General features: G+C 44.2%; 1 protein-coding gene across 2 annotated transcripts in view; it reads left to right on the top strand.

Moving 5' to 3' along the window:
• Positions 1-3,420: 3,420 nt before the first annotated feature.
• The window catches only part of RANBP3L (RAN binding protein 3 like), an 84,144-nt gene continuing 75,693 nt past the window's right edge, over positions 3,421-11,871 (top strand). The window contains exon 1 of one of the 2 annotated variants that reach the window (XM_025213550.1): positions 3,421-3,507. In XM_025213550.1, coding sequence (XP_025069335.1) covers positions 3,447-3,507 — 61 coding nt within the window. In that variant the 5' untranslated portion in view covers positions 3,421-3,446. The remainder of the gene's footprint in view (positions 3,508-11,871) is intronic. The other variant, XM_025213549.1, reaches the window with a different exon arrangement.

The raw sequence follows: 11,871 nt of genomic DNA on the forward strand, positions 1-11,871 counted from the left end.
ACCTGGGTTTATTGATTGATTGTGGGATAGCCATCATTGGCGACACATAGTGGGTGCATGTGGGTGCATATGCACTCCCTGGGATTGATTGTGCATCCTGTGACAGAAGCGCCACCGACGCTGCTGGCGGCACCTACAGGAGATTGCTGCTCGCTGCCCCCTCTCACCGCTGGCAGCGTCTACAGGCAGTCCCCAATTGCTGCTAGCCGCCACTGCCAGTGGCATCTGTATGCGGTCACTGACTAGTGGTCAGCGCTTGCCACCCTGCCACCCCACCACTGCCACCGGTGCAGCCACCTACAGGAGCTCCCTGCCGCCATGCCCTCACTGCCACCACTGCCTGCACACAATTGCCATGCCCCCTCAGCCTCCGGGGGCATGCATCATTCATGATAGCCATAAACTGCCACTGAGATGGGCTAATGTGGTGATAGGGTGAATTAGGCGGGTAAATTCAGTAGAGATAAGAAGGTACTAGTACAAGTGTATAAAGTATTAATAAGACACGTTTTACAATAATATGTGTAGTTCTGGTACCCATGTTCAAAAGGATGAACTTAAAGTGGAATGGGTTCAAAGAAGGACCACTAAAATGGTTAAAGAAATTGAGATTTTTTTTATTGAAGGAAGATTAAGGGAGCTTGATTTGTTTATCTTAAAATGGAGACTAAAAGGTGATATGACCATCCTTTATGAGTGGATTTATGAGTTAATATTAGGGGTGTGCAAAGCAGGCCGTATTCAACTTGGATTCAGATTCAGCCTACTTCAGGGGATAGTGATTTGATTCGTTGATTTGGATCACTTGTGATTCGATCTGACCGAATTTGAATTTGAAGATTTGATGCTGATACAGAGAATCAGCTATTCGGCCATAGACACAGCTTTGAGTGTTTTTTCTACATACCTCAAGGTAGCAAGCGTGGTTCATGAATGCTGAGATGGTGTGGCAGATGAAGCGGCACACAGGAGTGGGAGGGAAGGGGGTGCCATGTGCTCGACAGCAGACTTGGAAGTGAACCAGTCAAGGGGCAGTGGGCCAGGCCCTACGAAGAGAGGTTAAAGGGCCTGAATCTATTCAGCCTCCACAAGAGAAGGCTAAGAGGGTATCTAGTGGCCGGTTACAAACTCACCAGGGGGGACCAGTGGAAATTGGGTGAGGCTCTGTTCTCCTGGGCACCACCGGGGGTTACTAGGAATAACGGCCACAAATTGTTAGAGAGAAGGTTCAGGCTGGACATCAGGAAACATTGCATTTAGGGCTGCCAGGCTCTGGAATGGACTTGCAAGGGAGGTGGTACTCTCTCCTATCTTGGGGGTCTTCAAGAGGAGGCTGGACAGATATTTGGCTGGGGTGTTGGCATTAATTCCTGCCCAGGGCAGGGGGTCAGACCTGATGATCTGTTTAGGTCCCTTCCAACCCTAAGCACTATATGACTATAAATTGATCACTTTGGCCAGGTACAGATATTACACTTCTACCAGTGTAAGTGATTGGAAACTGTTCTATACCTGTAACAGAATAGAAATTTGGCACACAAAATAGGTCTATACCCATAACAGAACAAAAGTTCAGCGCATACAGACTGGTTTAAAAATAGCAGGACCCAGTCTAAGATTTGCTTCCCTCTCCCTCCACCAAAGAAAGAATCTGTGTTCTGTTCACTACCAATCTAAGCTACATTGTTTATGGAGAACCACATCACTTAATTTGATTCTGTCTCAGGCTTTTTGTGTGTCTGTATCTAGCCTTTAAGATGGAACTGGATAAGTTTCTGGAGGGGATAATAGGATAGGATAGCAGTTCTGGCTCAACATTCAGGCTGCGTGATATGGAGAATCATGTATTTGCCATTGCCATGTTGAGGTTTAGAGGAAACAGTTTTGTAATATGGCAGTTCTGTGATAATCCTAAACTTTGGGGCTTTTGCTGGTCACCAGTAGGGTCCAGGGAGAATTTATTTCCCTCCCACCTCCATCATGAATGCTTCTGCTTCTGGGCTTCTGTTTGATTTTTGGTTGGTTGGTTCTTTCTTTGCTTTCTTCAGAAGCATTGGAACATTGGTCACAGCTAAAGCTGAAAGTTTTTGACTGGGATGCACCGGTGTTTTTGCCAGTACTGAGAAAACCCAGAAGTTCCTGACTAGAAGATATTGTTTTTCTGCTCGGGGTTACTCTGATAGTCCAATCTGGGGTCAGGAAGGAAGTTTTCTCCTAGATCAGATTGGCATGAACTGTGGGAGTTTTTTGTCTTCCTCTGCAGCATGGGGCATGGTCTTTTTCCTACTAATTTCTGAGCACATATTATCCATCTCCTTCCTTGTCACAGCAATACCAGAACATTAGAAGTTCCCCCATCTCTCCTTTTGCTTATGACATGTTATCGGGTGGTTTTGATGCATCAGGTATTGTGTTCTGTGTCTGTGAGGATTTGAGGTAGCAGTCTAGGGGACTCACTAGATTATTATCTGTGAAAGCAGAAGATGGGATTCAGTGGCTGAGGAAGCCCCTTCTAGTGCTATGCAACCAGAGAGTGGAAGCAGACATGCCACCTCAAAGAAGAAAAAGATCAATCTAGAAAAAGAATGTCTTATGGTAAAAAGTTAAGCCTCACTGGTAAAATCCTTTACAGCATCTAGCCTGGGGTTTTGGAATGCACACAGTTAGCCTTCAGTGGGTGCATCTACATGAGACACTTACTGTGCAGTAGTGTGCTGGTCAAAAACTCTGCTAATACACTACTGTGCAGTGGTATTAGGCTACTGCACGGTAAGCATCACAAACAAACTGTGCCGACACTACTGCACAGTAACTAGTTGCTGTGCATTTACTCAGTACTTTATTATTAAGTACTAAACTAAATGCACAGTAACTACTGTGCATTAATGAACGTGTAGATACCCCCAGTGAGACTACTGTAATGGTGCTGCTCTTCCCTCTGCTGGGATGTATCCAGGGGTGAAAACTTGGGGTATACCAATACATACAGTGTGTACTTTACAAGCTGGCTTCAAACTGTCAAGAAGCAGGGTAAAATTAACCTATGCAGAGCTCTGTTTTGTAGTTACCAGTCTGTCACTGTACCCATATTAGTTTTACACACACTAACTCAGGTAATTCTACACTACCCCGCAGTCTTCAGTTTAGACATATCCTCAGATTGTGAACTCTGCAGCACTCCTGGCTTTGTGTCTTTCTGGGTAATGAAAATCCTGCTATAGGCAGGATTGCAGGGCATTCAGAAATTGGGAGAGACTATTCCCAATTAGTTTTCAAATAAACTATTTAAGGACTTTGAATTAACTATGGAACTTTCCATTTGCAGAGAAAGATATGACTTGTATGCTTCTCTGTAGATGGAAAGTTCCACAGTTAATTCAACTCCAAGGATGTTTGGCTTAGTCTTTCATTTTTGTTCAACAGGGGTTCAGTGAGAGATTGATAAAATGTGTTGTAATTCTTTGCATTGGAACTCAGTTTTCTTCTGGTATTTTCAGCTTTTAAAAGGTAGGTAGTTGTTTGAGTGACAGAAGTATACAATAGAAGATATGTTTTTGCTTTGTTTTGTTTTTCCATTCATAGCTTCATAATATTTATGTAATGAGTTCATTTAACATTCTCATCCATGAGCTCGTATACTTGCCAGCATGTTCAAATCTCTTCATTTTTTGAAGTGTCTCCTTGAATCTTAATAGGCTGTAGGAACTGACAGGCAGCGCTGAACAGTTTAGGTCTTCCAGGGACGTGTCTGGAGACATAATGTAGTGAAGAAATGTGGAAGTACTTTGGTTCTCAAGTGCAAAAGCTACAGTAGTTCATTACTAAGGTTGTGGAGTTAAATTCTCAGGAAGTCAGGAAATGAAAACATGGAGTTTCCAACAGCACTGATTTTTTTTTATCCTTGTGTCTCTGGTTAAGAGTGTAGGTTAATGTAATAGTGTAACTTATTCAACATAAGCCAAAAATATGTAGTATGCCTGAGTTATAGTTACTGTTGCACCCTTTGCCTTTCCTTTCCTTTTTTTACTTCAAATGCTCAAGAGCAATGTTGCATTTACATTGATTTTTTGGGGGGGGTCATTTCCATGTCATTTGAAATGTAAGGAAAACGAGGGAACACATTTTGGTAATGTTGGCATAATATTCAATTTAAATGGTCCAAATCAAAGTTCACAATTTATTAAAGGGAAAGTGCTGGGGAATGTATGAGTTTCCAATTCGGTGCTGTTGTTTTTTCCTGGATTTTCTGGGCTGGGTTAACAGACCAGTAATGCTGCTACTTGCATGGTGATATCTAGAACAACAGCAAATGATAAAATTGGGATTTTTCCCATAGGTTTCAGTGAGCTTAGGATTCACTCCTGGTTCTTATATGCAAATCATTCAAGCATCTGCAGCTTCTGGGCCTATCAGGACAAGGGAGAATGGGCATAGGGCACATGTTACTGGCACTGCAATTATTTTTGTTAGAGAAATAATGTAACATTAATAAATAATGTTTATAGTGAATATTTACAATAAACAATTTATGACAGGTGTTGCCCAGTCTCAGGTTTGTAAAATATCAGTAAATCAAACACAGTTTTATTCAAAATTTAATTTTTTAGCAAAGATCTTAGTTAAAATTGAATAAACTGGAATGTGGAATTGAAAAGTGGATGTGAATCTCATTGCTTGACAAGGTTCTTTGGGTAAATGTGACATATTTTATTAGACCCACTAAATAGTTGAAAAAATTGTTCTTTGCAAGCTTTTGGGTACAAATGCCCTTCTTCAGGTAGAGGGAGAGTTTGCCTCAGGCACCTCAGGAAACTCTCTCTCTGCCTGAAGAAAGGTGTTTGTACCTGACAGCTTGCAAAGAACAATTTTTCCAACTATTTAGTTGGTCTAACAAAAGATATCACATTTACCCAAAGAACCTTGTCTGCCTATGTCCTTAGACCAGCATGGCTGCAACCAACACCCCCAATCTCATTGCTCGTTATATAACTTTGCTTGTGTAGGGGTCAGATGCTAATGAGAAAGCTCATATCAGGTAGAGAGAGACACACACACACACGGCATAAACAGAGTGGAAAGAGAAACTCACTGGGAGACAAATTATGCAGGTTCTAATATGCCAAGTCAGTTTGTGGTACGTTTCAGCAACAAGGCTGACAGACATGCCTGGTGCCTAGGATGTAAGCAAGCTCTTGTTTATATCATGATTGCTTGGGGAACTAAGATTTTCTTTGTGCAAGACTCAGCTGTTTGTTTATTGTTGGTTTTCATTGATTTGATCTTGATTTTTGAAGTAAACATTATTTTCTTCTACATTTAATCCACCAAGTCTGCTTTGGGATTCCATGTCACTGCACCTGTCCCTGTGGAGCTGGATAGCATTGCCTTGAGTGCCAGTTGGAAGAGCTTGTTCAGGAGCCATGCAAGGGTCTCCCACCCTGCTGGCCTGATAAGCAAGAAACCCAAACTTTGATCCTCTCCTATAGAACACTATGGAATTGTTTTCACTTCATTTTCTTCTATTAAATATTGCAGGCACATGAATTAAGAGAGCAGGTAACATTAGCACATGACAGAGTCATGTAACAGTACCCTAGCATAGTAATTAAAAAAAAAAAAAAAAAAGCAGAAATGAGAAAAATCTCCAGGTTCTTTAATATAGAGAAGTAAGGCTACTAGACATAGCAGGATAGTGGTTCTCAACCTTTTTCGATTCAAGGCACCCCATGTTCAACTTGGGACACGCCTCATTAGATTCAAGGTACCACTCGGAAAATGCCAGAGCTTATCTTTTTTCAGGCATAGGGAGAGTCTGTTGGTGTTTATGTGCTCTCCCGGGGAGAATAGAAGCCAATACGCAAAATGCAGCGCTGTGAAAATGCAACATTTCATTTTCACAGACCTGCATTTTGCATATTGGCTTCTGTTCTACCCAGGAGAGCACACAAACACCAACAACTCTCCCTATGCCTGAAAAAGGGTGTTTGTGCCTTTAAGCTTGCAAAGAACAATTTTTGCAACTATTTAGTTGGTCTAATAAAAGATATCAAATCTGCCCAAAGAACCTTGTCTGCCAGTGTCCTTAGACTAACATGGCTACAACCAACAACCCTAGAGCTTTTCACTTGTGTCTTTTTTTTTTTTTTTTTTTTTAACTACAGAAAAATGCTAGAGCAATTCTTTTGTTGCAAAGAACTCAGGAAGACCACAACAGGTCGGCATGTTTTTAATACCATGGATTCCTATTTGAAATCTCTGAGTTTCTCTAGTGAAGCACGTTTGTACCCCTAACAGCACTAACATTGCATGGACACCACAACACCCTTTGAAGGATCTCAAGGCACTGCAGGGTGCTCCTGCACCCTGGTTGAGAATCACTGTAGTAGGGATTTTCAGGATTAACACAATCAACTGAATGTGTATAGTCCCAGCAATATTATAACCTAAGGAAATGGTTCCCAGTATTATCATGTTACTTCTGATGATGATGATTGCTTCAAATCCAAAAAATATTTGGTAGGGGTGATGAACAGTGACACCAGGTCGGGCAGCCTTGAGCAGGGGGAAAAGGCTGGTGAGGGCTGCTTCCCCACTCCCTCCAGGCACACCCCAGCTGGCGACTGTGCAGGCCAGCATGGGGGTTTAAACCCTTACCTAATCATAGGGTCCTGCCAGGGTCTGGCTACCCTCCCCCGGCAAGCTCAGCACTGTAGAAGGAAAGGGAGGGCTCACTCTAGCACCCCCTGCCTCTGGCTTCTAGCCTGAGCCACTGCAAGCATGTGCCTGCATTTCCTGAATCAAAAGTGAACATCTACTTGCAAATTGGTTCAATTGCTGCAGATTAAACTAACCTGCAAAGATTGAATCAATTCAGGCTTGGGCTTTTTGAATGTCTATCCCTAGCCTTTGTGTATGACATTTTTTTAAACTTATACTGGGAAGCTGTATGATGTTCTGTCTACACTTTAAAAAGATGGTGATAAACTGGAAAGGATTCAGAAAAGATCCACAAAAGATATTTAGGGGTTAGAGAAAATGCCTTGAGAAATAGCATATCATTAAGAAGATTGAGAAATTACTTGATACATTATAGAAGGATCTTTACAAAACCCAAAGGCACAGCCAAGCCTGGAAGCAAGATTATGCTGAATATTGTTAGGTAATTGTTATTAATAATAAAGCTATGCTCCAAGAAAAGCATTATTTTTTTGAGTTAGTGCATTGGACTATGGATTATGGTGCTACAGGAGGCTGCAGTGTTTTGAAATATTCCAGCTGGGAATAATACAGGTGCCAGCTGAAATTATTCCTTCTTGAAGTGTTTCCCTTGGAAACATTTCCAAGGGTACATTCACATGTTCACCAGTACTGAGAGCCATGCTGGAAATGTGATCCAAGTAAGTTGGGGTGGAGGGGTGGGATCAGAGAGAGGGGCTAGCTGGTCTGCAAGGGAGAGTTAGTGGGTCCAAAGAGGGGTTGGCAGAATTGGGGGAGCTGGAGGGTCCATAGGAGGGGTTGATCTGTCTGTGGGAGGGCCTAGTGGGGGTTGTCCATCTGGAGGTGGAGGGGGCCAGAGGGCTAAAAATAGCTTGACTGTGGGGGGAGGGGTGGAAAAGTATAGTCCTGAGGCTGCGCTTTATATGTGTATACACACTCAGTTAGATTGGGCACAGGTGGTGGTGGTGGTGTCTAGGTGGTGCACCTCCTCAGGGGAACTAAGATCAGGCCAGCCATTTTTTGTCAAATCTAAACTCCCTGGTTGTATGTACAGCTCAACACTTAGATTGACCTAACCCTAGTTAAGTTGATCTAAGTGTAACATCTGCGTGGCATAACTTCCCACTAACCAGGATTTTACTGTCTTTGTAAAAATATTTTCATGTTGATATTTCTAGCTTTATAGTGTATATATATTTATTAGGTAGATCTAGCAAATAAAATGTGCGTTTTGGTTCAATGGCCTGAAATGTATCCTAGTAATCCATTAAAATACTTTAAAATGTAGCAATAGACCACATGCAGGTTTAAGCAGCAATGCTAGGTTTCATTTATTTTTATTTACTGTTCTGTGATTAAAGTACTTCAGTAACTGAAAGGTCTTTTTCTGCATATAACATCTAAAATAATTTCTATTTCTAAAGCATAACAGAATCACTTGTAATCATTGTTCTATGACACAGAAAAAAAAGAAGCAAATAATTGGTAACAGAAGTTTACCACTAGTCAGAATAGCTATGTGTATAGAATTAAAAGTTGACATATTTGCTATTGGGTTTTTTTTGTTTTATGTTCAGCATGGTCTTCCATGTTGCATCATAACAAAGAGAGCTGTACATAATAAAAATGGGTATTTGGAATAGCAGGCGTGTTAAAACACGTCCAGTTGAATGAAGGAGGTTTCAGGATGTCTGGCCAAGTTCAACTGTAGTGCTACTAGGGGCAACTCAGCTGAAGTTGGTAGAGGTCTGCTTGCCTCCAAGTGCTGAATCTGTTTATTATTTGTAGTTATGAAGGAATTGGATTCAAGTTTCTAACTGTTTCTTTGCTTCATTACCTGGACAAATGATTATGGCAGTAAATGACAGGTATTGCATGTACATACCTGCACACACATATTGAGAAAATATGTTTGAAAAATGTGGCTGTGGCAGGGCACTGTTGGTGCCTGCCACTTTAAGGGCTGGAGCTGTCAGCAGCCAGGTGCTTGAGTACAGTGGCCATTTTGAGACCCTGGATATATATAGGGTGAAACAGCAGTTTGCTGCTGGCAGCTGTGAGAGAGACATCAGCCAGTGAAGCTGAGATTCAGGAGCATCTTGGAGGTTTATGGGCTGGAGCTATGGGAATGGGGGAGGCTCCTGGTCCTGGGCATTACCTAAAATTTCACCCTGCCGGAGATGGGTGGCCTGGTGGGGTTCCTTGTGGCGTAGGAGCCCCCAGGAAATGCCAGGCCAGTTACCACCCTGGTGAAAGGCAGGTTGGGGCGCCTTAATAACTCCAGCTCCCCCAATTGGGTGGGTTACCCCATAGTAGGGCTGAGAAGGCAGACCCAAGTTAGAGAGAGTGGGCTAGATGCTCAGACACCTGACTTGAGGCACACTTGACCAGTCAATGCTGGGGCCAGGACCAGAAGGGTCAAAAGGGCTGGGGGCCCACTGCAAGGGATGCCCAGAGCTGAGGGCCTGGGGTTACAACTGGTCTTGAAGGTAAGGCCAGGGCCTGTGTGCCCAAAGGTCCCAGGGGGGCCACACCTGAGAGGGGGAAGAGTGCAGGGAGCTAGGCAGGCTACCTGATAGGAGGCATCCAGTTGGAGTCCAGACTGGAGGGTTATGGGGCCCAGTGTGGAGCCAGAGACATCAAGAACTTAGATGCCATCTGCAAGGCATGGGCTGTGGTGTAGGGGAGGTTTCAGAGCAGAAAATGGACAGCCTCCTTCTGAGTTGCAGATAGAGCCCCTTGGCATCAGGGCAGGAAATGGGCAGCCTCCCGCCTAATTAAGACATCAATGATTAAACAACAAGGCAGGTGAGAGAGATGGGAGGTTAGCCCAGAAACAGGTGGGCGGGCCAACTCCTAATTGGCCCTGGGAAGGCCCCCTGTTACAATGGCCATAAAAGGTGGCCATAAAATAATATGTGCCCTGAAATCATTCATACTGGTAATAATGCATTGTATTTCTATAGTGTCATTCTTCTGCAGACTTCAGAGTACTTAAGTGACTTATAATTCACCCTGAGTTCTCTGTGTCAATTGAGCAAGACTTGGTAGTTCTGGAATAGAAAATAACTGCACATGTTCTGCATGACCTCCATGCTTGGGAGGCAGCATCAGTGATAGCAATATGGGTTCAGTCATAACAGCTTCTAAACCAGCAACAACATAGGACCCCAAATCTGTAGCAATCACAAACTTGTACTTGGTACTATATATTTGTCCTAGAATCCCATAGGCGAGATTAAAACAGCAGCTCTCGTGACTCCCTCCTTTTGGCACTGCCAAATATTGTACTGCCCTCTCTGGTTTCAGCAGGCTTCCTGATGCCTTTTGCCTCTCTACAGCCTTAGGCATGCTCCTGTGCTAAGTGGCCCAGCACCAGCAGAGCTCAGAACCTCCCTTTCTCTCTTCCTTCTACGTGACTTTGCCCATGTTCTGAGCCAGATCCTGTTTTCCAGCCCTGGGGCTGCTGCAAGTGTCCAGTAAGTGGCTCTCCTTGTATACTCAGGCAGTAATTGGAGATGGCAGTAGCATGCACTCTTTCACCCTGCTCCCCACTACCTGACCCCCACCCCATCCTGACTGTGTTGCAATCCCTGGCTCTAGTCTTCTTGGCCCCTGGGGACGGGTGAAATGAGAACATGTTGTGCCCGTCACTGACTTATCAAGCAGATATTCAGTTACCTAACTGAGCTTTCCCCGCATTCCAGCTGTCCTGACAGATAGTTCAAAAAAAGAAACAAGCATGTCAAAAGGATATGGCTTATATCCTCCACCCCTCTCAAATCAGCCATTGGCTTGGGATAGAAAAAGAACTATATAAGCAGGATAGGAACTGGTGAGATACATTGCAGTAGAGAAGCTGCCCTGAGAGAAATGTGTACACTACATTATAGGCAGCTATTGAAAGACAGGAGGCACAGGAGTAAGCTACACTGCAGCCTGCCTGCAATGGGTGCCTTAGGGTTGAACACATTTGTTCTTCTCAGCTAATATCTACTGCGGATCTTGAGAAGTGAGGAGTTTTATCCCAGAGGGATAGTAAATTTCCTGGGGGAAGTGACAGAGTATTATGTTATGGTATGTCCTCACAGGATTTTCACACATTGTAGGTGTTGTAAAGGCATTAAAGCATGGGATGGTGTTTGACAGATTAGTATCCTCTGCTAATAGAAATAAACACATGCTGCTAGCCTTACTACTCTCTTTGGGCACACCTACAAGTCCAATTATGGTGCCTGAATACACTGCAGAGCTTATTGCTTCACAGTTAATTTTTCCTGGGTGCATTGTTTGAATGTGTGCCTGGGAGCAATTAACTCCAGAGCAATAATTTCTGCAGTTTATGTATGTGCAGTAGGCCTGTGTGAAGTGGCAAGTATTCACTTTGGATTCAGATTCGGCTGATTTGGAGGACAGCGATTCAACTGGGAGATTGAATCAGGACAGTGATTTGAATTTGGCTGAATCAGATCCAAAAGACTGAGTGCCGCTTCAACGCTGCTGCAGAGATTCGGCCATAGACTAAACAGGCAGCTGACACAGCTGCCTCCAGATAGTAAGTCTGTTGGGGATGGGGGAGGAAAGGGGCATGGGGGAAGAAGGGATTGGGGCTGGGGCTGGGACAAGCTATCCAGATGAGGCAAGGGGGGCAGGGGGGCACAGGATGTGGGTGCGTCAGCGCTGGGAGCAGGGGCTCTGCCGTGCTGCCGCTCGCCCAGCTGGGGGGAGGGGGAGGCAGGATGTGGGCACGGCTTGCTCTGGGTGGAAGAGGAAAGCAGCAGCAGGGCATAGCCCCCGCTCCCAGCACTGCTGCTCCCGCATCCCATGCCTCCCTGTGCTGCCTGGGCAAGCAGTGGCAGGACAGAGTCCCCGTTCCCAGTGCTGATGCGGGTGCGGTAGTGCTGGGAGTGGGGGTGTTGGCTACAAATGTCCAATTTGGGATCCTTAAAATTCTGGTTTATTAGGCGGATTGAAACACTGTAATGAGTTAAATCATAAGCCTTGGGGGTGGTCCTTCCACACACACACGCAAGCTACAGGAGTCAGGTATAACTATCCCACAGGCGCTGGAGTCTGTCATAGATTCATAGACGTTAGGGTCGGAAGGGACCTCAATAGATCATCGAGTCCGACCCCCTGCATAGGCAGGAAAGA

Source organism: Alligator sinensis, unplaced genomic scaffold (assembly GCF_000455745.1).
Source record: "Alligator sinensis unplaced genomic scaffold, ASM45574v1 scaffold175_1, whole genome shotgun sequence".
Lineage (NCBI taxonomy): Eukaryota > Metazoa > Chordata > Crocodylia > Alligatoridae > Alligator > Alligator sinensis.